The sequence below is a fragment of the Mauremys reevesii genome, linkage group 10 (genome assembly GCF_016161935.1).
Source record: "Mauremys reevesii isolate NIE-2019 linkage group 10, ASM1616193v1, whole genome shotgun sequence".
In the NCBI taxonomy this organism is placed as follows: Eukaryota; Metazoa; Chordata; order Testudines; family Geoemydidae; genus Mauremys; species Mauremys reevesii.
The window spans coordinates 30981965-31008997 of NC_052632.1; the positions used below are offsets into that span (position 1 = coordinate 30981965).

At 40.6% G+C, this 27033-nt stretch overlaps 1 protein-coding gene across 2 annotated transcripts in view; it reads right to left on the reverse strand.

Annotated features, from left to right (window-relative positions):
* ICE2 (interactor of little elongation complex ELL subunit 2) overlaps positions 1-27033 on the reverse strand; it is a 59207-nt gene that overhangs the window by 29531 nt on the left and 2643 nt on the right. For both annotated transcript variants that reach the window (XM_039492848.1, XM_039492847.1), the window contains exons 3-8: positions 15408-15675; positions 13401-13520; positions 9228-9362; positions 8034-8156; positions 6202-6361; positions 312-496 (exon numbers count right to left, since the gene is read on the reverse strand). In XM_039492848.1, the coding sequence (XP_039348782.1) occupies positions 312-496; positions 6202-6361; positions 8034-8156; positions 9228-9362; positions 13401-13520; positions 15408-15675 (991 nt within the window). The remainder of the gene's footprint in view (positions 1-311; positions 497-6201; positions 6362-8033; positions 8157-9227; positions 9363-13400; positions 13521-15407; positions 15676-27033) is intronic.

A 27033-nucleotide genomic window follows, 5' to 3' on the forward strand; every position in this document is an offset into this window, starting at 1 on the left:
TTTCAGTAATTTATGTATAAAACACCTCTAAACCTAAGAGTCACAAGAGCCTTTCAAAATATGAGTAAAGGGAACAAACAATATGAAAACTGCCACCTATGTAAGCCATACAAACAAATATATTTAAAGAGGGCACACATCAGTAATCAGACTAAACTAGATAGAAGCATTTAAGGAGAGAGACATTAAAAAAACCTCCATAATTCAGTGATGATAATGGCGAGAACCTTGTTTTCCCCCAATATCACTGCAGAACACAAAGATCAAGGAAACAAGATAGCATATTTTTGAAAAGACAGACAGCTACATACGTTCCACTGAAATATATTTTCCTCAAATGGATTGTCCATCAACACAGCAGAGACTGGAATAACTGATTTTTTGGATATCACAGAGTCCAGCGGGATTTCATGAAAAATTTGGTTCTTCTCTCTCACGGTCATCTCTTTTTTTGGGAGTGGTGAGTCAATATAAATCACTTTGACTGGTTTGGTACCTTTTAAGAGGAGGAAAGGGTTTATTTTTCCCATACTCTAAAGAAAAATCATTAGGTAATTTAAATATTAAACTTCGTCCCTCCGACTTGTCTTGAAAACCATTTTACATTCCTTTCTATTAATTATTCATTGGGGAACACATATATCTAAGAAAGTGAAATTTATCAGGACTCCATGGCAGCAATATGAAATATGTTGACAGTTTACTTCAGTTTCACATATTATTTAAAGTGCAGCTCTATCCTGAAAAGTTAATTTGTAAAATTAGCATTTTGGGGTTTCACATTCATTATATCTCACCAATTCCCAGATCAAATATATTCAGTTTGCAAATAAAAAAAGGTGTTTTCTCCAACTGCCAGCCCCACAAACTGATCTAGGGCTCTGAGTGTCAAGCCTGTTTTTTTCCATTTCACGTCTCATTACCAGCAAGGAATGTTCAGCAACCTAAACTAATATATATATATATATATATATATATATATATATATATATATATATACACACACACACACACACACACACACACACACACACACACACACACACACACACACACACAGATATACCTACCACATAGAACTGGAAGGGAACCTGAAAGGTCATTGAGTCCAGCCCCATGCCTTCACTAGCAGGACCAAGTACTGACTTTGCCCCACCAATGCTCAAACCACTGAGCTATCCCTCCCCCCATAACGCCCTCCTGTTTTTAGACTTTGCCTTAAGTGCAACATTCATATCATAGACTCCACTGTCTTCAGATTATGTTGATACTTTTGAAAACAGTTAATTTTACAGGGAAAAAAAATCAGTGAAATAAATCTTTACAAAATCATTTGAAGGTAGGACACACACTTTAAACAAAAAAAGTATAGTGAAGAGTTTGGTTGTTTCAGAGAATAAGACCACCCTTTTAATAACATCACACATGATCGGGAGCCTTTTATGTGATAAAGTGTTAATTTAGCATTCTGCAGATTAAAGTGAAAACCATCAAATAGGTATGCATTATGTCAAACAGTTACAGACAAGACAATTATGCTTCATAAACAAATACATGAAATTTGCAAACGTTTGTATTCACTCCTTCCAATCCCCTCTTGCCAACTCCTTCCCTGGTATGGAATTCCCATTATCAGGGCTTGTTTATATGAACACTTATTATTATAGCAAGCTGGGATGTGAATCTACCCTGCACCAGCTCACTGCACACTAAAGCTATGTACACGCTGCAGCTTAAATCAGTATACGTTATTCACATCTCTGAGAAACATAAACCACCTCTCTGAGCGACGTAAGTTATACCGACTTAAGTGCCAGGAGAAAGCTTCTCCCACCGACATAGCTACTGCCCCTCGTGGGGGCTGGAGTAATTAAATTCATAGCAGAGCTCTCTCCCATCGGCTTAGACTGTCTGCACTAGCAGCGCAGCTACATCAGTGCAGCCATGCCACTGTAAGCACTGTAGTGTAGCCATAGCCTAAGTATCCACATGGTGCTGCGAACAAAACTTTCTGTAGTGCACTTTGATCTATCCCACTTTGATCTGGGAGTAGATTAAAGCACACCAAGGAACCCTTTTTAGTGCACAGCACCTGGGTCCACAAGAACACAATGCACAGTAGACTGCTGTGCATTGACACCCCGGCTTGCTGCAAGCTAAGTAAAAGCCCTTGGTTAGCAACTGTAATGGGAGGTGGGACAAAGTATTGCCTTGCCCACCTGACTCTCAATTATTCACCTTGGGTATTCAATAAATACTGAAGAAAAAACATTTTTTTTATTCACATCAAATTTTGAGATTCCATATCACCATCAATTCACAATCCACTAACTTGTTAAGACAACATTTTAACTTCTTTAACAAGCTGGAGGAAACAAAGTGAAAAAACGGTCAGAAGGTAGTAGACATAGAAAAATGGGGAAGTCTATATTCAAACTCCTGCCAGGATTCATCTGGCAACAAAAATATCTGTATTTGCATGACTTAACTGATTTAGACAAGGGCTGTAAATTAATTGCAGTTAACTCACGCGATTAACAACAAAATTAATCGCGATTAATCGCAGTTTTGAAATTTATTAAATATTTTGGATGTTTTTCTACATTTTCATTTTCAAATGATTAAAAATAGTATTTTTCAATTCACCTTATACAAATACTGTAGTGCAATCTCTGTCCTGAAAGTAAACAGGAGTACTTGTGGCACCTTAAAGACTAACAAATTTATTTAAGCATGAGCTTTCGTGAGCTACAGCTCACTTCTTCGGATGCATAGAATGGAACACACAGACAGGGGATATTTATACATACAGAGAACATGAAAAGGTGGAAGTATGCATACCAACAGGCAGAGTCTAATCAATTGAGATGAGCTATCGTTAGCAGGAGGAAAACACTTTTTGAAGTGATAATTAAGATGGCCCATATCTGTCCGCACTGCTTTGGATTGTTATCGAGCAGAACCCATCATCAGCATGGACGCATGTTCTCTGGAATGGTGGTTGAAGCATGAAGGGACATATGAATCTTTAGCACATCTGGCACATAAATATCATGCGACGCCAGCTACAACAGAGATATGAGAATGCCTGTTCTCGCTTTCAGGTGACACTGTAAACAAGCAGCGGGCACCATTATCTCCTGCAAATGCAAACAAACTTGTTTGTCTGAGCGATTGGCTGAATAAGAAGTAGGACTGAATGGACTTCAGGCTCTAAAATTTTACATTGTTTCAGTTTTGAATGCAGTTTATTTTTGGTACATAATTCTACATTTGTAAGTTCGACTTTCATTATAAAGAGATTGCACTACAGTCCTTGTATTAGGTGAACTGAAAAATACTATTTATTTTGTTTTTTTACAGTGCAAATACAAGTAATCAAAAATAAATATAAAGTGAGCACTGTACACTTTGTATTCTGTGTTGTAATTGAAATCAATATATTTGAAAACGTAGAAAACATCCAAAAATATGTAAGTAAACGGTATTCTATTATTGTTCAACAGCGCGATTAAAACACAATTACTTTTTTTAAATCACAAGATTAAAATGCAATTAATTTTTTTAATTGTTTGACCACCCTAGTTTAGACTAAATTACCAGTTTTGTGTGTTTCCTACTGGCAGGAGTGTCTTCTACTAACCTAACTTATTTATATAACAGTACATTTTAACACTGGCCCTTTCAATTCCAGGAAGTTTTTACTAATTTGTTTTATGAAACTACAGTAAATGTTTTTCTGAAACTCTTATTACATAGTCAATTCTTCGATACCATCCCTACCTTACTATATTTTATAAAATTTGCAAGGAACACATTTACTTACTTCACAAAGAGCACAGCTTACAACTTTAAAACACAAGGAGGGCATTTCATTTCAATAATGTGATATAAAATAGCATGTCCAAACTCAATGTTAATTGCAATATCTCTAGAGGTCGTTACTATTCTCAGTAACAAGATAGATTTTTAGACCTTGTCCTATCAGATGACTTTGCTATCAGTTTCTCTCCTTGAGAACAGAGGATTAACTGCAGTAGCTGGTTTGTTTTTTTTTACATTTACTTTTTATGATCATTGCAATTAAATTGGACCTTTTTTTCTTTACAAAACAAGAAATTTCCTTCTTGGCTCATTTCCAGATTATTATAGAAAACTGCCTCATCATGTTTTCCTTAAATGAATTTATGGAATAAATTAATAACTCCAGCCAAACTACATTACCTGAATTGATTTTTTAACTGAAAAGCATAATAATATTGAGCAGAAAGGCCATGATACCTGCATCCTAGATGGCTGCTTCCTCATGAAGTACCAAAATCACAGCTATAAAAAAAATAGTTGAATTTTCATGCTCCCTAACTTCTTTTTTTAAAATGAAAGAAAAACCCAAACATGCAGATCATGTTTGAAACACTGAAAAGTAATTCTCAGACAACTAATAGCTTTTCTGGGATGGAATGGCAACTCTCAAATAAAATCACAAGATTTCCCTCCCACCCCCACCCCTTCTGCTTCATCAGAATGAGTCTTGCTGTTCCTTGATATAGTTAATAGCTTTCACTTAATGGAATTACCTGAGATAGGTTTTTGAATGAAGATGTGGACCCCTTTGGAAATGTTAGACAGGCCTGCAGACGACAGGCTGAAAACCACTGTTTTAAACACTGAGATTGGTCATGACAATAGGATCAATTGACTTGGGCTACTTCTAACAGAGTGAGTGTAACTGATTTAGGCCCAAACTTTTAAAGGTATTTAGGCATTTAGTGCACATAGCATTGCAACACTTAACTGATTCAAGAGCCTAAGGTATGTCTACATTACAAAATTAAGTGAACCTAAGTTACGTTGAGATACAGTCACCACAGTAATTAAATTGCTTTTGCATGTCCACACTACACTCCTTGTGTCAGTGATGCACATGCTCACCAGCAGCACTTGCACCAATTTAACTGTCAGCGTGGAGCATTGCAGGAAGGATTCTGAAAGACAACAACAGTCAACGTAAGCAACGCAGTGTCTACACTGACATTGCATTGACCTAAGCACTACATCTCTCATGGAGGTAGAGTTATTAAGTCGCTGTAGTGGGCGAATTACATAGGGGCTACATTTTACTGTGGATGCTTACAGAGCTAGGTTGATGTAAGCTGCCTTATGTCAACCTAACTCTGTAGTATCGACCAGGGCTCAGTCTCATTTTTAAAAAGGATTTAAACACTTGGAAGTCAAAAAGTGCTTAAATCCCCTTTGAAAATGAGATTCAGGCTCCTAAATCAGTTAGAAAAGCTACTAGAAACCTCTGTTGTGAACAGCCTAGTAATTTTCTATGGGCCGCTCAAGTCTAGGGCCTAAGCTCATCCCTCTCTCTGCTTTTGTTGGTTTTATTTTGTATTCATTTTTTCCCTTGCTTTTCTTTATTTTCTGATCCTAGTCACAAATGCTATGCCAATTGACTTGAGGCCAAGGAATTTCTCAGATTTTACCAATGAACCCTACGTCATAGACTTGGTTTTGCCTTAACATTCTGATAGCAGTGCCACTGGTTCCTGTCACCAAGAAAAAGGGGAAACTACACCTAGCTATGAGATTGTGCCTCTAATCCACCCTTTCCAATCAGAGTTTACATGGACCAGACTCTGTATGCCTAAGGAAAGAGCCACAGCCCCATCATGAAACTGTCTAAAATGACTACTCCCATCTACCACCAGACCAGAAAGGGAGCACTATTTTCTTATTTTTCCATTCTCTTGTCTTCTTTTTGCTGGTTGGTATGTGTTTATGCAAACTGATTTGACTAAACTTAAAAAGCCTGAATGCTCTATATGAAACATAATTACCATTCCCTCATTAAGAAACAAAGCTGTTTTTTTAACTTGTAAATTTTTCCTGCACACTTATTAAGTAGTATGATTACTGAGAAGTTAGATCTGAGACCATTAAAAAGAATCATAAGCTACAAAGATAGCTGTGTGGTGCAAAAGAAACACCTAAGTAATTTTATAACAATGACAACAGAAAGCACACATTATTTGACTAATAATTCATAGTGTTACAGGGAATCAATGTATAAGCATAAGTATGCATAAATAGGGAAAGACTATTTGGAGAATTAGGATTTTCAAATTCTCTTATCTGTGTACCTCTGGAAAAGTAACTATAAAAACCACAAACCCTGTGAACAAAAACATACTGTACCTTCAGCAGTGATCATTTTAACAGAAACTGGTATTTCCCACTGTTCCTTATAGTTTAGTCCATGATTATTCAACAAAGTAAATAATGACTGACTATTTAAAACTATTTGTGGACAATATTTTAAAGCAAGTTTTTCAGCATTTGGATCCAAGCTAATGTCCTGAAACAAATTAATAAAAAAAAAAAAGAAATTAACAGTGACATTTTAAACATTAACTTCTTTTGCTTGTTAATTTCAATATCCAGGATTTTTTTAAATTACCGAAAAAAAAAATATTTGAAAACAAATATTCAAATACAACATCAGTGTTCAAGTTCAGAATCAAAAACTTTAAGGCAAGACCCAAAAAGTGTTCTCTGAATCCTATACATACATCTTGTAGTACAAAAAATTATCAGGAAAAAAGGGAACAAAGAAAACCAATAAACAGCTGCATGATGCTTAAAAAAATAAAAATAAAAAACCCAAACAAAACAAACAACCCCCCCCCCACCACATTTCTCTCTCTCTCTCATACAAACACACAATTAGTACTTTGAGTCAGTAAAATAAAAAAAAAATACAAGCATATAACACAACACATTGAAGAGTCAATTTCAACTAATGGAGCATCACTACTTCTTGTTCATTAGACTATCATAGGATGCTCTTGTATCCTCAACATTTAGAAAAATATCAACACCTCATGGGCCCAGAAATAGCATTAACAGTTCCCACACACAAAAAAAGCATGGTGAAGTTAAATATGCAGGCACACACCAGTGATCTGAGTAAATATTACCTTTCAAGAATGTTAAACACATAATCCAAATATGATAAACGCAAGAAATATAGAATTAAGATTATGAAACTTGCCAGGAATTATGCTTGTGGATCTACACAAGCATGAAGAACTTGGAAGCATGGGGTGATGAGATGATGAGAGCTGGAAAGATCAGAAATGGCAATGTGGGGAACTCAAGAGCAGTTCAGGACAGTACAAGAATGTGGGGGAGAAGGAGGAACCACCAGCTATTTCTTCCTTTCTTTCAAGGTTCTTGCCAGTGAACTATATGTAGTTCACAGTAGCCGGACTACCCTTTGATGAACCACAGGACATGTTAATGGTTTCTTCCTGACTTCTCCTCTTGCACCATTGAGACATTTCCAAGCCCTAACCCTCCAAAATCTCTGGGTCTCTTGAATGGCCAATGCACAACCTGTGAACATAGCTCCTATATTAGTGTACAACAAGTTATGTAGAATAATTTTATTTTATTTTTTTTAAAAGAGCCACATCATACGGCATCTGTGATAGGCGACAACTGCTTCTTATCACTTTGTTTATGTAAGGATACTAGCAATAATTTAAGATATCTTTTCAGGAATTAATCTAGCATATAGCCTAATAAACTGTTTAACTCAAAGACTGAGCTCACATTCTGTGACAAATAAATTCCCATGAGAAAAAAAAATCCTTTGTAAACTAATTTTTTTTGTATAATCAAACTCTTTTTATTACATATATATTGATATTTTAATACAAAAAAGATAAGTTTTAATTAATACAAAAATAGATCCTTAAACAGAGTACTGCAAACAATAGCTCTACCTAAATTCATTAGAGGTTATAGATAGCCGACATGTTGGCTATCTAAGGGCCTCATCCAATGTCTACTGAAATGAATGGAATTTACTGCAGTGAGCATCGGATCAGGCTGTTAGTGCTATTTCAAACTTTAAAAATAGTAGGATTGTTGTTGTAACAGAAACGCTACATTGATCATGCACCACTAAAAAGAATGATATGAATTACATTATTACATACATTATAACAACAATAGTTACTCACATCGTGCAGAGCAGAAGCTTTCTGTTCTGGAGTTGCAACAGATGCTGCAGTTTTATAATCTACAGATAGCTGTAGTTGCGTATGCATGGCAGGTGACAATACTTTAACAAATCTTGTCTTTCCCTTGAATAAAATAAAGCAGTATCAGACATCTATTGGCATCAGTGTTGGGATTTTATATTAGATTTTTTTAGGATGAAAATATTGTTTATATAAATTCCCTCTAAAAATGTCTGATTCTCATATTTTAGAAATATTCATATAGAACGGCTACCTTCCAGTCTCCAAGATAATGTACTTATTACCTAAGCCAGAGGTGGGCAAACTACGGCCCGCAGGGCCATCCTGCCCAGCCCCTGAGCTCCTGGCCAGCCCCGGCCCCTCCCCTGCTGTCTCCTTTCCCCCGCAGCCTCAGCTCCCTGTGCTGGCAGTGTGGCTGGCTCCGGCTGGGCGGCGTGGCTCAGGGGCAGATTTGCCAATGAACACAGGGTGCCCTGGCACAGGCCCCCCAACAACAGGGGGACCCAGGGCTGGGCACTTGGGCAGCTCAGCACTGGCACAAACCCCGCAGAGGGGAGGGGCTGCACTGCGGGGGCAGGGGAGCAGGTGGGCGGTGAGGGTGGCGGGAGCACGGGGAATGTGGATGGAGGACTCAGGAGGAGCACCGGGAGGCCGCACAGCTGGCTGGAAAGAAGCTGCACTTTGAAGGGGAAACCACCGCTTCTCTCCAGCTGTGTGGCTGCCCCTGCTCCTCCTGAGTCCTCTGCCCATGTTCGTAGGGCCACATTACAAAAGGGGCTGGGGGTGGAGGGCAGAGTGGAGTCCCAGGGGCGCAGTTAGGGGCAGAGGGTCCCAGGAGGGGGCGGTCAGGGGACAAGGAGCATGGGGGTTGGATGAGTCGGAGGTTCTGAGGGGGGCAGTCAGGGGGTGAGAAGTGGGAGGGGGCAAATAGGTGGCAGGCTGTTTGAGGAGGTACAGCCTTCCCTACCGGGCCCTCCATACCGTTTCGCAACCACAATGTGGCCCCTGGGCCAAAAAGTTTGCCCACCCCTGACCTAAGCAATGTGTCTTGCAAGTTGTAACCTATAGTCCAAGCATGGAAGAGTGATCTCAATCAATGTAGCATTACATAATGTAATGCATGTTTAATTCAAGTTATCAGAAAATTTTATGAGAGAGAGAGAGAGATGTTACCAATGCAAGTAGATTTTTCTCCAGCTTCAAGGTCAACTCTGGGCTAAATTTGCCTCCCATGATACCGGTGATTTCATGGAGAATGTAAAATTCAGGGTACTTCTTCACATGTCCAATACAAGCACTTAGAAATTGCTAAAGAAAGAAAAAAAAGAAAAGAAAAAAGGATGTTACATAGCCCATGTATCAACACCATAACAGTTTCATAAAAATTAGAATGCTGCTGTGAAAGTTACATCTGCCTGTATTTTCAGCTATGAGAAAGAACATTTATTTAATCCATTTCTGCGAATGGATTTGTTAAAAATATTTCTTTATTCTTCTTTAGAATTCAGTTTAACAGATTGTGACAAAAAGAAAAAGGAAAAAATGAGGTTGGTAGGAGGCTACTTGTTGTTTTTTTTAAAGCACTGCCACAGAAAGGAGATGGGTAGGTGCTCAAATAACAATGTGATGGAGGAAACAGTAGATAAGAACCTAGAGAGAGAGAGGGAATATCTTGTGGTTAAGAGACAGGAATGGAAGTTGCAAGATGTAGATTTATTCTTGGATCTGGCACTGAGTCACTGTGTGATCCTTGGCAAATCACTGGGTCCAGATTTTTAAAAATTGGTCTTCAAAAATATCCACAAATTGTGGGCACAAATGCAATTAAGGTCACCTGGAAGTCTAAGTATTGGATTATGCCCACAAATCAGGTACTGAAACTATTAAATCACCTTAACTGCAGTTACCCATTTGCAGCTACGAAAACAGGAGTTTGTATAAGGATCACATTTTCAGGCTGGTCTTAGATTTCGCAGGCCTCAGTTTCTTCAACTGTAAAATGCGCGATACTACATTATACCATCATATCGGTCTTTATAAAGGTAGCAGAAAATAAGCTGCTACCAGATAATGGGACATGATTCTCTGCATGGGGCGTGTGTGAAAAAAAGCTTTGCGATTGCTGAAAGTAGATAATGAAGCCATTATAATGATAAAACATGGAAACATGCCAAACTTGGAAGAATTACATTCCAAAATTCGGAAGGAACTAGTAAGGGAATATGAAAGCCTTTGGCTAAGTTATACGTTGGTTTTAAGACTAGAGGCAGTATTAAAAGAACTAATTTGGTTTTCCATATTTAGTAAGGGATCAAGGGAGGATAGAGAAAAATTAAACATCTGCAGGCCTAGTTCCCTAGAGGAAAGATATTGGAAACATCTATAAATGTGAAAATTATTAAAGGCAGAGAACAGTATGGGTTTATTTAAGAAAGGATTGTTCAGAATACTGATCTAGACAATCTAAATTAATCAATTGGCAGAATGGAGGAGAAGAAAGTATATTCTGTAATTTATCATAAAAGCGTTTGGTACCTTACCACATTATAGATTACTCTGATCCAGAAAGCTCAGAAGAATTGTAGAACCAAAGATTACCGGTACAGATGAAATGTTTTAGGGAAATGAAACAGGTCTTGATAATAAAAATGGGGTGGAGAAACTCATTCAGTTATTATTTGTATTGTGGTAGCACCTACATGCCCCAGTCATGTACCAGGGCCTCAGAATGCTAGGCACTGTACAAACACAAAACAAAAAAGTATAGAATACAAGTGTGCTTAATGGTTTGTTTTTTTGTTTTTGGCTGTTGTTTTTCCACTGCATAAAATACCATGAGTTTATAATTTCAAAAGTGGCTAAAAGTTCCTATGATCTTGTTTTGGAGGTTCTGCAGAGGATGAGGCAGGAATAAACAAAAGCAGAGAAACAGATTAAGGTGCTCCTCCTATCTCCTACACATTTTCCCCAATTTTAAAATCCTTTAAAAATAAACCCCATGTGTTTTTTTTCTTCTTTGACAAGCCAGCTAAGTCACCTGTGGGTATCTGAGATCCACAGGTAACATTTGTTGTTCTGTTATACTGGAATTAGCACAGAGAAGGAAAAGCTCTCAGAAAACTTTTGGAGTTTTGGGTAGAATGCAAATAAATATTTATTACTACTAATACAATAAGTCTATGGAGGTGTAATAATCACTGTTGATACAGTATATATGACAGCAAAAGGGGTACTTAAAAGTATCATTTTTATTCAGATACCAATCTGTAAATACATATTTAGGCCTATCAGTTTGCACTGAACTAGTTAAGTCTTTCTCTCAGCAAATAAGCAACTTTCTTTGTAGGCTCAGCCTTCTAGTTGGACTCTAAAACACCGTTAATCATTCTTTTTTCATGGTATCTATTTTATGTAGGCTTCAGGTGAAAGATGCAAGGGTAAAGAGTAGGGGAATGTCCCCTGTGGAAACACATTCATTTGCACATGAACCCTGGATGCAGAGACAAATTACACTCGTTTCACATCATGTACTCAGGGACCTTAGCAATTCATTACTTGCACCTACTAAAAATTATTCCATTCTCTGTCCACAATTGCTGTTTCAAAGATGACTGGAGGCAAGTAATTTTGTTAAATATAAATCACAGAGTAAAAGACATGGAGGAATGAAGCTACATTTTGTGACCAGGTGTAGGGTCCCCTGTTTAAAAAAAAAAAATGGACACAAACTGCAACAATAGACAATATATAACAAGGTATATAACAAATGAAGGCTAATCTCAATTTTAAACAAATCCATGTTTTTATTCCTTATTGTTTCTTTTGTGAAACAAAGCTATACTGTAGATTGGGATTCTAATCATTGTGTCTACGCAAACTATTTCTCAACTACAGAACAAATCTATCTTGTGTACTAGAAACTGCAAAACAAGAAAATTTTAAGGTGAAATAAGATCAGCCTCATTACTAAATTTAGTTGAAGTAACTACTCACTAACAAATATTATACATATGGACCGAGACAGTGCTCTGTGCTATAAGTGGGGAAGACTGGAAAAGTTTACCATTCTAACACAATAGGTTATTTCATGTCAAGGTAAGTCACTACCAGAAATATACACCATTATCAAAATATTTTATTTTATAGTACTTTCTCCACTTCATCTCTAATAAACAACAACTTTTAATTAAAATTTATATTTGCCAATTTCATATTCAGCCCCCCCATTTTGCTCCCACTGCAAATTAGTGCAGGAATAAGGCAGAAATTCAGCTCTTGCCCTTCATATTCTTATGATACTCTTATTTTTGCCATTCACTATTTGACAGTTCTAGAGGAATACGTACCACTGTAACAGAAAATACCTGGGAAACTAACAGAGGGCTGCGTTCACCCTAGTTCACCATGACATATGACATCAGATAGGTAACACTGCCTTTACTTTTCTATTATAGTGATTTTGAGTGAGTCCAAGGAGGTATAGCAAGGTCTTATCTCATACTCCGGAGGGAATTCCGTGCCAAAAAAACTAAAATTCTGTGCACAATATTTTAAAGTTCTGCAAATTTTATTTGTCAATAAATAAATGTGGCTCCAGCATGGCAGTAGGGAGCACAGGCCACTGGCTGCATTGAGGTGGGAAGATCACCCTGAAGCTTCCACCTCTCCCTGTACAGGGACTCGGCAGTGAGGCTGCACTTGACCCTGACACAGTGCAAGGGCTGGGCCTGCCCCAGAAACACCTTGGGGCCCTGTGCAGCTGTGCCAGTCACACCAGGTGTGGCTGGGCAGGCTCAGCCGAACAGGATCCAAGTGTGGAGGGGCTTAGTGTGGGGGGATCCAGGTGTGGAGCGAGAGGTTTCTGTGTGGGGCAATCTGGGTACGGGAGGCTCAGTGGGCTCGGTGGGGAGTTCTGGGTGCAGGGGCAAGGGGGCTCCTTCAGGGGATTCATGTGATGGCGATTGGGGCTCAGGATGGGGGTCTGGGTGAGGGGAGATGGGGCTTGGCAGGTGTGTGTGTGTGGGGGGGGGATCCAGGTGCAGCTGGCTGGGGCTCAGTGGGGTGGGGGGCTTATCAGAGAGGGGTCCAGGTTTAGGGAGGTAGGGCTTGTTAGGGTGAGAGTTTGATGGGCCTGCTTAACAGGGGAGCCCCAGCTGCTGCCAAAGGGACACTGCATGCTTCATTGATGGCAAACTACACTTCTTTATTTATATTCAATTACCTCAGTTTACTGAATTTATACTGTGCATGTCTGATCATCCCTGGCTAGTATGTTATCTTCCCCCCCCCCCAATATTTTCATCTATTTATTCAATGAATGAACGGATACACAAACATTTCTGTTACCTCAGTATAAAGCAGTGCATCCTCAGAGATGGTATCATAATCCTGAACACAACTCTTGGCTGCATTTTGTGCAAACTTCAAAAATTCTGCAATTTCATTGTTCAGAAATTCTTTCATTTGCTGTAACAAGAAAGGAGACCAAAAAAAAAAGTCCCATTTTGAAGATAGCAAGAAAAAACAAAAAATAACCGCCCCATAACTTAACTGTAATTGTAAATGTAAACCATTATTATAAAGGATGGATTTACACATCTCACTGCATATTTACAAAGCATCCAGTAGGTTATTTACATCACACAAGAAGTGACATGTCTAGAAAGGCAATGCAGGTATCTCGGTGAAGAACTGAAGACATTATGGCCCAGATCTCACTAGATATTCTACACTGGTAGATCCTTGTACACCTCCACTGAAGTCAACACAAAAGAAGCTTACAGGATTGGAGCCTATTTCCTTAAGAAAAGAAGCTTCCTCCCTGCAACAAATATTATTAGTTTAACCAAGGAGAGTGAAGCATGGACACTGTCAGAGCAAGTTGACATGAGCCCTGTCTACATTAGCACTTACACTGCTACTAACAATAGCACACTAGCCCTGTTGCTGGAAAAAATGGGTACTAATTTTTCTAATGTAGATATATCCATTGTCACAACATAAGAGAATGGAATTGCCATAAACAAGGAATCGCAGGACCATCTATGTAACAGATCAATAGCCACAGCCAATGAATCCGTTAATGCCACTTACAGGACTCAAACCTAATGATGCATCCATCCAGCATGAAAAGGAAATACAGTAGCTCATTGTCTAAAACATTTTTGCTAAGAACTAAAAGAGTGAATATTTGTGCATTTCTACTCCAGTGAGTAGACTACTTGCTATGTCAAGTACTGAAGGTCAACATGAAGGTCTCCAATGGTGTTAATGAGTGAGTCTTGGATGCAGCCTAAAATATAATCAGCATACAAAATCATAGAAATGTGGGGTTGGAAGGAGCCTCGAGAGGCAGGACCAAGAACACCTAGACCACTGCGGTGGGGTGTCTCTAACCTGAAAAACCTCCAATGATGGGCATTCCAATGATGGGGATTCCACCTCCCTTAGAAGTGCTTAACTATCTTTATGGTTAGAATGTTTTTCCTGGTCTCTAATCTAAATCCCGCTTGCTACAGATTAAACCCATCATTTCTTGTCCTACCTTCAGTGGACATGGAGAACAATTGACCACCATCCTCTTTATAACAGTCCTTAACATATTTGAAGACTTATGAGGCCTGGAGCCAGGCTGGAACTCCTTCGCGTCCTCCCACCAGCCCTCTGCCAGCATTGCTTTGCCTGAGGTCCTGTAGCTCCCTCAGCCAACCAGATGCACCATCCACGCTCCTCCAGCTCTAGCAAGGAATTGATCTTGCTCTGGCCCTGCAGCTCTTCTTATACTAGATTTCTGGGCCCTGATTGGCTGCTTCTCACACAGCTGCTCTAAGCAGCTTGAGGGACCTCTCTACTTCCTTTTCTGAGGCGGGATGTGACAGGGCCGCCGGACCTAATCCACCCGTCACAGAAGGACGGAGCCATCATGATGTTTCTAAATTCTAATACAGTTAAAACATTTGTCCATGACATTATGAAATTCTACATGTGTGTCCTCCGCTTAGTACTTATTTTACAGTCAATTCATCACTTTAATTCTTCTATAACTACCAGCATAGCAACTGACTTAGGGACAGGAAAGCAGGAGGCGTCAAGGCAACTATTCAACTATATTTTTAGAGTAACATGACATCAACTATCCTAAAAAAGCCTCAGTAAAACAACAATGTACATGTTTAGTTACCTTTAAAAAAATTCAAATGTCATTGTTGGGGAGATAAAACATGTCGGAATTGGAAATGTTTAAGGACTTATAATTATTACAATTAAATTTTTATCTACAAATGATTTTTAGAAAATTTTCCTTGGATTATTACAGCAAGGAATATTAGGAGAAAAGACAATTTTAACACTTACCAAATACTGGGAATATTCTCTTTGATGTGTTGCAATAAATTGGTAGGATAAAGGGTTTTTTGAAAACTTAGTCATTAGATGTAAATATGTTTTCTGCTCCTTCTCAGTTAGACTAGAGACATAAGGATAGGGGATTCTGGGCTCTGGAAAAGGATTATCATCAGCTGCAGGTTTAACTTCCTCCTCAGCTGGAGCTGCAGCCTGTGTGTTAAATGTTTTCGCATCTTCTACAGAGTTTACTGATGCCGCTACATTTTCTTCTTTATGTCTGAAAGAAAAGTAGCACGTGAAAAAACTTACAATTTACACTTTTCACATGAAGACTTGTATTTTGCCCAATGATTGGAAATCTTAGTCTTCCGTGACCGTCAACATCAATTTTCTCAAATATATCATAATTAAAGCCACATTTTATTCATGGGTACTTTTAGTAAAAGTCGAGGACAGGTCATGGGCAGTAAACAAAACTTCATGGCCCCTGACCTGTCCATGACTGTTACTAAAGATACCAGTGAATAAAATTTGCAGGGGGATGGTGCCCGGGGACCCCACGGGTGCTGAGGGAGAGAGGCCTGGCTGCATGCAGGGGGAGGAGGGGATGGGCAGCGGCGTACAGCCCGAGACCCCCCAATTGGTGCTGGGGAGGAGGGGAGAGGGTGGGCGGCCCAGGACCCCTGCTGGAGCTGGCGGGGCCAGCAGGCTCCCTATTTGGCTCCATGCCCTCCTCCCCAGCAGCAGCAGAGTTTGGGTGTGGGAGGGGGTGAAGCGGGCTCTGGGCGGCGCTTACCCAGGGGTACTCTGGGAACCAAGGCCAATGGAAGCTGCAGGGGTGGTGCCTGCAGGCGGAGCTGCCTGGCCACACCTCCACCTAGCAGGTGAGCGAGTGGGATGTCACCCAGAGCCCAGCTCACCCCTTCCCGTGCCCCAACCTCCTGTCCCCTCCCACACCCAAACCTTGCTGCTGGGATGGGGGTGGGGGCTCAGTGGCCCAAGACTGCCCCAGCAGCGATCAGCGAACCTGGCACAGAAGCTGCCCCTGAGCCAGGCGAACTAACCACTGCAGAAGACACAGAATCTGTGACTTCCATAACCTTGGTGACAAACTCACAGGCTTAATCATAATTAATAGAACAATGGTGTTATAACACCATACCCCCATCTGTATTTTATTATTCTGTGCTTTATTTAGACAGTCAAATCCTAGGACTGATGGGAGTTTCACCACTGACTTCAAAAGAAGAAAAATTTGGTCATTATTTGTACTGGATCAACTCCACTTTTCCAGTAAACATCATGCATAATAACTTGTTACACTGGATTTCTAGATGAGCCAATCACAAAACACAGATCCTTTTTGTTCTGGAAAGGTCTTCACTATGAATGAAGCCTCATTTCCTCATCTGCTGTCTGCTACTTATGTGTACAATGTTGTTGTAGCCGTGTTGGTCACAGGTATTACAGACACAAGATGGATGAGGTAATATCATTTATTGGACCAACTTCTGTTAATCAGAGAGACAAGCTCTCTAGCTTAGGCCATGTCTATACTACAAAATTATGTCGAATTAACTTACGTTGGCATATAGCCACCACAGCTATTAAACTGCTTGTGTTTTTGTAAGCTTAACTCCTTGTGTTGGCAGTTTGCATCCTCGCCAAGAGCATTTGTATCAATTGTACTGTCATTTTAGGGCATTGTGGGACAGCTCCTGAAGGCCCATAACAGTCTATGTAAGCAACTCAGCGTCTACACTGACACTGCATCAACCTAGTTATATCGACTGAGACACTATGGGCTTGTCTACACTGGCACGTTTTGTTGCAAAAAAACTGCCTTTTGGAGACAAAACAGCAATAGCTTACAGACTGCAATGGGCCTTTTAATTGAAAAAAAGCCCCGTTTTGGTGACAAAAACCTTCACCCTTATAAGAGACTTTTGTCTTTCTCCCTCCCTTTATTGTCGACAAACAGCCAGTGTAGACACCACACCTTTTTTTTTTTTCAAATTTTACTGGCTTCCAGAAAGTGTCTCACAATTCTCATGCTGCTGCTCTGGTCATTGGTTTTAACTCTGCTGCCCTGCAGGCTACCCACCCCTCCCCCTTGCAAGCCCTGGGAATTTTAAATCTCATTTCCTGCTTGCTGGCTTCCCATGTGAGCTTTCCAGATAAGCATAGCTGGCTATCGCACCAAACGCACTCCTACTTGGACCAGCGCTGAGCTCTTGGATCTGATCAGTATATGGGTAGAGGAGTCTGTTCAGTCGCAGCTGCGATTGACCCGTAGGAATCGGGACACATATGGGCAAATTTCTCGAGGCTTGTGCAAAAAGGGCTATGATTGGGACACGCAATAGTGCAGAGTGAAGATAAAGGAGCTGAGGCAGGCGTACCATAAGGCACAGGAGACAAACCATTGCTCCGGTGGTGCACCTAAGACCTGCCGCTTCTATAAGGAGCTGAATTGCCCATAGCTAGGGTGACCAGACAGCAAGTGTGAAAAACTGGGAAGGGGTGGGGAATAATAGGAGCCTATATAAGAAAAAGACCGAAAAATAGGGACTCTCCCAATAAAATCGGGACACCTGGTCACCCTACCGGTAGCCCCGTGGATACTTCGGAGGCAGCAGAAAGAGGGGGTAACCTGGAGGCTGAAATTCTGGATGAAGAAGTGAAGCTAGAAGAGGATGTGGAGCTCCCAGCAGGGTCGTCCGGTGGGGCAGGCAGCCAGGAACTTTTCTCCACTCCAGAAGTGCTCTATGTGCAGCAGGAAGCAGATGAGATGCCGGGTAAGTTGCTGTGGTTTGTGTAGGGAATCGAAAAGTGGAAGGCAAGTAGCGTTTTATGCGATCTGGACACTGCCCTGTGTAGCTAATCTGCATGGCCAAGCAGGATGTTGATGGACATCGAGACCTGCAGCACGATGACACAGACCAGGGAACGCGAAGAGTGTTGGGAAGCCAATGCAGCATTTGTTAGGCAAGCGACAGAGCAGATGATAAAAATTATGGAGGATCAGATAGAGATGCTCAAGTCTTTGATACAGCTGCAGACTGAGCAGATCCGTGGTCGACCTCCACTGCAGCACGTGCACAATTCTTTGCCAAACCCCACACCCCTCTATGCCCACACATTCCTTTTCACTTTACAGCACTCTTGAGTTTCCCCATCACTCCACCCTCTCTCACAACTTGCATGATGATAGCTGGAGCTACGCACAGTTGTGAGATTTTACCTTTTTTAATAATAAATAAAGGCTAAGGTATTTAATGGTACAGAGTTTTTATTCTGTGTTCTACAAAAGCGTACAGTAATCAATTCACTCTCGGGAACAGGCTTCTAAAGCATTTTGTTGCATGGATCTTGAGCCCCAAAATTGTACATGGATACACCAGGGAAGCAACTCCAAAGCAGATGTGTTGGTGCCCCATTGTCAAAGTGATTCCTTGAAGCCTCTATGATATTAATAGCAGCTCTGTGGGCTCCTCTGACAGCCCTAGCATCTGGCTGCTCAAACGGTGCAGCCAAGCACTCTGCCTCAGTGCTCCACACCTGAGCAAACGTTTCACCCTTAGATTCACACAGATTATGCAAAGTGCAGCACGTGGCTATCCTCCGTAAGGTCTAGCCTGCCATTTAAACACCTCCAGCGAGCTTTCAAATGGCCAAAGGTACATTTGACTACCATGGGGCACCTGCTTAGCCTGTTGTTAAAACGCTCCTTGCTGCTGTCCAGGTGCCCTGTGTAAGGTTTCATGAGCCAGGGCTGTAAGGGGTAAGTCGGGTCTCCCAGGATTACTATGGGCATTTCCACATCCCCCACTGTGACCTTGTTGTCTGGAAAGAAAGTCTCTGCCTGCAGCTTTCTGTACAGGCCAATGCTCCTGAAGATGCATGTGTCATGCACCTTTCCAGACCAGTCTGCATTTATGTCCATGAAACCCCCATGGTGATCCACAAGCACCTGCAACACCATGGAGAAGTATCCCTTCCTATTGATGTATTCAGAGGCAAGGTGGTCTGGCGGTAAAATTGAAATGTGTGTGCCATCAATCGCCCTGCTAGAGTTAGGGAAACCCATCACTGCAAAGCCATTCACTATTTCATGTACATTTCCCAGAGTCACAGTCCTCCACAGCAGGATGTAATTTACTGCCCTGGACACTTGGGACTAATACAGCCCCAACAGTGGACTTCCCCACTCCAAATTGATTTGCAACTGACCCGTAGCAGTCTGGATTCACCATCTTTCACACAGTGATTGAAACACGCTTCTCTACTGAAAGGGCAGCTCTCATTCTGGTGTTCTTGCGCTGCAGGTCGAGGGCCAGCTCAGCACATAGCTCCATGAAGGTTGCTTTACGTATCCTAAAGTACTGTACCCACTGGTCGTCATCCCACACCCGCATGACAATGCGATCCTACCAAACAATGCTTGTTTCCCTAGCCCCAAAAGCAACGGTCTACTGTATACAGCTGCTCTGTGAATGCCAAAAGCACTGATAAGTTGCTGCTGTCCACATCACACTCAGGTGCCTGCGAGTCATCCTCTCTCAGTAACTTTGTGAGTAACTCTGCTGCCATGCGCAATGTCCTCACAACAGTTAACAGCGCATAGGAGAAAAGTGCGGGATCCATCCTCTCTCACTGCAGATGCTGGCACACACTACAAAGACTGACCGTTGGAAAAACGGTGCGAAAGAAAAGCCAGAACGACACGAAAGGAAGTCAGAAACTACTGGAGGGCTGGGACACAAAGCGGTGCATGATGGGACATTTTGCACATGCCAGGATGCGCCGCGCTCCACTTCCGCCTTCCCACACCGCCTAGTGACAGATGGTGTCACCAGGCACTGTGGGATACATACCCACAGTGCATTGCTCATGCTGTCAACAATGGTGCCCCGAATGTGGACACAATCTGTTGACAATGGGGGCAAATGTAGACTCACTTTGGCGACTTTGTTTTTGTCAATTTTTTCGTGTTGGCATTAGTTTCATCGACAAAACTTGTCAGTGTAGATAAGCCCTATGTTGCTCCGGGAGGTGGTGTTATTAAGTCGACGTAGAGTGGCCAGTGGGACCCAAATTTAAGTGAAGACACTTCCACAGCTAGGTTGATGCAAGGCATAAGTAATTAACACCTATTTCAAAAGACCATTCAAAGTGAAGTGGCTCGTTAAAACCTCTCTCGCCACAGGAGAAAAAAAAAGCTGAGGGGAGGGGAGATTAGTAGGTTATAGATTGTTATAAGCCATAAATCTAGAAACATTATAAATGTAAGCCCCCAGGTTTGTCTTTTAAGGTGTTGTGCAGGCTGCCTCTGAAGACACAAACTGACAGATCAGATATAGAGTGATCACTTTGTGAAAAGCATTCACCCACAGGTGATACGATGTTTTTGTCTTTTATCCTTTTTCTGTGCGAGTTCATTCAAGAGCGTGGTGATTGTCTTGTTTCACGCACATAACTGTTACTGGGACATTTAGTGCACTGAATGAGGTACACCACATATTATAGGCATATGTAGGACCCATAGATCTTGAAAGGTATGTTGTGAGAGGCGCTGATTATCTACAGTAGTGATACTCAGACCGAGGCTCAGGAGCTGCAAGTGGCTCTTTAATGCGTCTCCTGTGGCTCTTTGCAACAGATATTAAGATACTGATTTAATTATTAACCAATCTAAATTATTAACCAATTGTAGAATACTTTGTCAGTCATTTTACTGTGAGAATTATAGATATAATAGTGAATGAAACAATGAATTCACACTACTGTGGCTCTTTTGGGTAATATTGACTGCTAATTTGGCTCCTGAACCACAGAGGTCTGAGTATCATTTGTCTACATGTTTTGCATCTGTTGTTCTGGCAGGGTCTGATGCCACTTTGAGTCTGTTACTTATGTTTGTTAAACTGCGTGTCAACAACTTATAATCAACTAGGCCTCACTTACTCCTGAACCAACGTTATGATAGTAAAAGAGAAGTACTAGACACTGAAGCCTCTTTTAAAATAGAAGACACATGATTTTAACAGCAGGGAAAGTCCAGATTGCAGAGAAGATTTTTCCCAAGAATGAAGCACACTACTGAGAGCTCCATTTATAATACTAAACAGTACTGGAATCAGTTACTAAAGCAAGATAACACTGGCTGGACACAAGAAGGAGGAGAGGCATAGAGGAGGAAATGGTCCTAGCAACAGGAAGCAAGGTATGTAATAAGATTGGTTTTTAAAACAACTTCAGTATAAGAAGGCTTACTTAACCCTTATGTATTTACAATACCTATGCTTAAAAATGAGCATATTTTAGGTTAACAAAATGAACATTAACTGCTGATCTTGGAAAAACATATTTTAGTGATTTGATTTCAGCACTAGAAAACGTCAAGAGCTATTCATACCTAACAGTACCACGTCTGCAACTCTTAATAATACTTCACAGCTGTCTCTCTGAATATAAGAATATGTCCATCCTTGTGGCACAAACTGGCAAATTTAATTAAGCTGCAGCAGCGACAAGATGCTGACTCAGATTTGCCAATGTAGGAATGTCAAAAAATTCTAGCAGTTTAAATTGGCTACATTCAGCACAGAATTAAATGGCAGTACTTCAAGATTATTTCACTGTGCAGTGCTGTCAAAATCTTCATCAGGGTGCATACCAAAATAATCCAACAGGGCCTTTCCATTCATATTTGCAGTTATACTTTATTTGAGCTGATGGTTTAAAATTTTCCCCTTCATTTTATGCAATCCACCCTCTTCTCAGCTACAGCTTCCATGGGGAGGGAATAGAAGAGTGGCATCTCAGTTAAATATTATCAAGGGTCCCTATATAGAAATTCACAAATTCCTGGAGTATCTGGAAAAGAACAGAATATTTCCCATTTGGAATGAGTTATTTCTCCAAAGTCCAAACTCCCCTGATCACAGCAATTCTATAAGTCTCATCTCTGTCTCATCCTCTAATACCTCTCCACACACTCCTTCCTCCACCCCACACCACCGAATGTGTCTTGGTAGTCATTTTAATAAAATTAAAAATTGGATTTAGGCAAAAAAGAAATTAGGGAACCACCTGGCTCAAAAGACTGCTTACTGCATACAGAGTACCCTATATACTCGTTCATTAGCCTGTTAGTTTATAAGCCGACCCCACAAGATGGATAGGTAAAAATGGCAAAAACTGTATGACCCTTTCATATGCTGACCCTATATTCCAGGCAAACTTTGGCTCCCGGCCTGTCAGGGTAAACCGCTAATGGGCCTGGACATTTTGTTTACCTGGAGCATTCGCAGGCACGGAGCCCCTCAGCTACAGTGGCCCCGGTTCTCCGTTCCCAGCCAATGGGAGCTGCGGGAAGTATCGGCCAGCATGTCCCTCGGACCGCTCTGCTTCCTGCAGCTCCCATTGGCTGGGAACTGCAAACCGCAGCCACTGGGAGCTGAGGGGCTCCATGCCTGCAGACACTCCAGGTAAACAAAACATCCCGACCTGCCAATGGCTTACCCTGATGGGCCGAGAGCCAGTTTACCGACCCCTGCTATATTTTAAAAACTGGCGTCACAAGAAACACCCAAAAGTTTTGCTAGAATTATTTTAATGTAATCTAACGAAAAACCTTCTCATCATCAGCCTCTGTTGTGTCATCATCAAATATGGCATCGTCTTCCGACCCAGAGTGCATTGCTGATACAGCATTTCAGAAATTATTTTTCTATCCTTTCCGAGGGAATGGACTCCCACGCGTCCTTGACGCACTGGGCGACCAGACTGATTTCAGGCTTCATAAGATTCCAACCTTTTGTCAACTAACCATGCCTGAGCACATCCATTCAGACCACATTTTGCATAGCCTGTCTTTAAAGGGTTTGTTCAGGTAGACATCAAGCAGTTGTAGAACAGAAGTTAAACCTCCTGGTATTACAGACAAAGTTGTTTTCATTTTTTTGGCCACGTTTTTCACCTCATCCGTCATGTTCAGGGCACACAAGTCTCAAACAGCATAGCAGGTTTCTTGAAAAATGCTCCTGGTCTCTTATTCCACACTTTTCCCAGCCATTCAGTAGTTCCACTTTCATCCATCCATCCCTTTTCGTGTGCACATACAATGACACCAGCAGGAAATTTCATGTTTTTAGGCAAGGTTTTTCTTTTAAAAACAACAACAGGAGAGAGCTTTGATCCATTGGCCAAACATGATAAAACCATCATAAAATGGATTTTTTCATGGCCAGTGGTTTTAATTAAAACTGTTTTTTCACTAACACCGGTTACCGTTCTGTTGCTCGAGAGATCGAATGTCATTGGTGTTTCGTCCATATTTCCTATTTGTGACAGCTCAAATGCATATTCCTTTCGATGTTTTATAATAAGCCTTTGGAAAGATTCAATTTTTTCTTCCACATCTCTCGGCAGCTTTTGCGCTGCCTTTGTTTGCTGATGAAGACAGAGACCATGACAGTTCATGAAGCAAGTATACCAACCCGCTGATGCAACAAACATTGACAGCTTTACTGACTTGTATTTGTCATCTTTGGACACTTGCAGAGCATGCAGACGAATTCCAGTTCTAATGACAACGTACCCATTTTGTAGACATTCAACAACCCAATCACTGAGATCTTTTTCCAGCTCAAGAAATGAAGCACACCTCGTTGGACATTTTTTCTTGCTTCTTGGCATGTCTTTTAGTGTTGTTTAATTTTTTCACCATTCTCTTACTTGCTTCTCATTGATACAGAAGTCATGAGCAATGGCACAATTATACTTTGCTTCTGCATATTCAACGAGTTTGAACGCTGCGTGATAAGCAGACCATTTTCTTCTGATTTCACCGTTCATTTTAAATACTAATATGAAAATCTTAGAAAACAAGAATTTAGTTATAGATTTTGTAGGACTTTATATAGGAATGTCATCTGCTTTATCACTGACAAATTATTCTTGTTCTTTGTTTATTTCAAAGCAGCCCTGTAGAAGTGGCGATAACAGGCTATTTAAATTTTATTATTGATTCCATCCAATCTGCGCATTATATTTTTAGATTGGCTCGAGACTTACGAGGTCCAATGGTAGAAATGCATAAAGAGATCAAATTACACAGTAGTGGACTGACACCAGTGCCATAGTACTATCGTTCATTGTATTTTTCTGATTGGCTTGTAGGGTGTAGCATTTTGTGAAATGCATGGGTCAAAAGTCATGCAGATCTGCAGCACTGCTCTTTTAGCATTCATTTCAAGCCAATCTAGTCCACTTAACAAAGCCTTTGCAACTTTAAAAGGCTGCAGTATTGACATCAATAAATTATTTTACAATCAATATAAGTACGCGCTATAAAATAATTATAATATAGTCCTCTAGTAGAACAATACTAAGAAAATTGAACTTTAGGGAAGCAAGTGTTTTTAAGTGCTTTGTTGACATGAACTAAGAAAACTGTATAATCGATATCCATATGTTTTATTTATATTAAAACTTATTTTATCTCAATTATAACATAATATAAAATTTAAGCAAAAAAATAAGATTTTAGCACATTTTTAAAGAAGCGAATCCAGAATTTACCTTCCATCATCAGCGATCTCCAAAGGGGTCGCCAAATTTTGGCTCCCGGCCCATCAGGGTAAGCCACTGGCGGGTCGGGATGTTTTGTTTACCTGGAGCGTTCGCAGGCATGGAGTCCCTCAGCTCCCGGTGGCCACGGTTTGCCGTTCCCAGACAATGGGAACTGTGGAAAGTGGTGCAGGCTGAGGGACGTGCTGGCCGCCACTTCCTGTGGCTTCCATTGGCTGGGAACGGCGAACGGCGGCCACTGGGAGCTGAGGGGCTCTGTGCCTGCGAATGCTCAAGGTAAACAAACCAACAGCGTATTAGATATTCAATACAATAACTCAATAGCGCTTAAAATCGTCAAATTTTGGTGTAGAACCATTGATAAGCCAACCCTCGCTCTTTGATGCTTCACTTTTTTACCAAAAACTTCAGCTTATGAACAAGTATATACGGTATTTCACTGGCAGTCAGTGCTGAATTTCATCAAGGTCTTGGGAAATGCAAGTACTTCCTACAGGATGGTTCTATCTGCCTACGTGACAGGTAGCATCAGTCCAAGTCCTACTGGGCAGAGACACAGCACAACGTAGTGACAGGTCAAGGATTGACTAGAACAACTATACTCCACAAAAGTCACTACAGGAAGGGAAACCTGATCTCAGGTCTTGATATATATATGTAAACGAAGGAACTGATTTACAAATGGTTGGTTTACTATCTATTGAGCTGAAATATTTAAACTATACATATTCCTGTAATTATTTGGTTTCTGAAACACATTCAGTTGTTTTAAAAAATATATTACTTTGTCAGAAGGCAGAGAAATGGATTAAAAAGCAGTGTGTATACTCAGTTTACTGAAAAGAGGGTAGATTGTCACATTGCCTTAACGTACTAAACACCTCTCAAAACACTGTGACCTCAAATCTGTATTCTCTTCATTTGGAATCCAGTGCTCTCCCTTAAGTCTTACAAATGCTAGTCCTACTTTCAACAAGTATTAGCAAAATAACAAGAAGAAACAGAAGTTGTGGAATTAACAGCATGTGTGCCAATATCATTGTTGCTTTTTATTGCAACCCATTTTTGTTATAGTCTTGGTCTTCACAACATCCTCTGGCAAAATACTTCTTTTTGTTTATTTTAAACCTGCTGCCTATTAATTTCATTTGGTGACCCCCAGTTCTTGTGTTGTGAGGAGTAAGTAACACTTCGTTATTTACTTTCTCCACACCAGTCATGATTTTATAGACCTCTATCATATCCCCCCTCTTAGTCATCTCTTTTGCAAGCTGAAAAGTCCCAGTTTTATTAATATCTCCTCATACAGCAGCCATTCCATACCCCTAATCATTTTTGTTGCCCTTTTCTGAACCTTTTTGAAGTCCAAAATATCTTTTTTTTAAGATGGGGCGACCACATCGGCACACAGTGTTCAAGATGTGGATGTACCATGGATTTATATAGAGGCAATAGGATATTTTCTTATTATGCCCTTCTTAATGATTCCCAACATTCTGTTCGCTTTTTTTTTTTATTTCCACTGCATACTGAGTGGGTGTTCTCAGAGAACTAGCCACAATAATTCCAAGATCTCTTTCTTAAGTGGTAACAGCTAATTTAGACCCCCATCATTTTATATGTATAGTTGGGATTATGTTTCCCAATGTTCACTACTTTGCATTTAGCAACATTGAATTTAATCTGCCATTTTGTTGCCCAGTCACCCAGTTTTGACAGGTCCTTTCGTAGCTCTTCGCAGTCTGCTTGGGACTTAACTATCTTGAGTAGTTTTGTATCATCTGCAAATTTTGCCACCACACTGTTTACCCCTTTTCCCAGATCATTTATGAATATGTTGAATAGGACCAGTACAGATCCCTGGGGAACACCACTATTTATTTCTCTCCATTCTGAAAAATGACCATTTATTCCTACCCTTTGTTTCCTATCTTTTAACCAGTTACCAATCCATGAAAGGACGTTCCCGCTTAGGCCACGACAGCTTACTTGCCGAAGAGCCTTTGGTGAGGGACCTAGTCAAAGGCTTTCTTAAAAT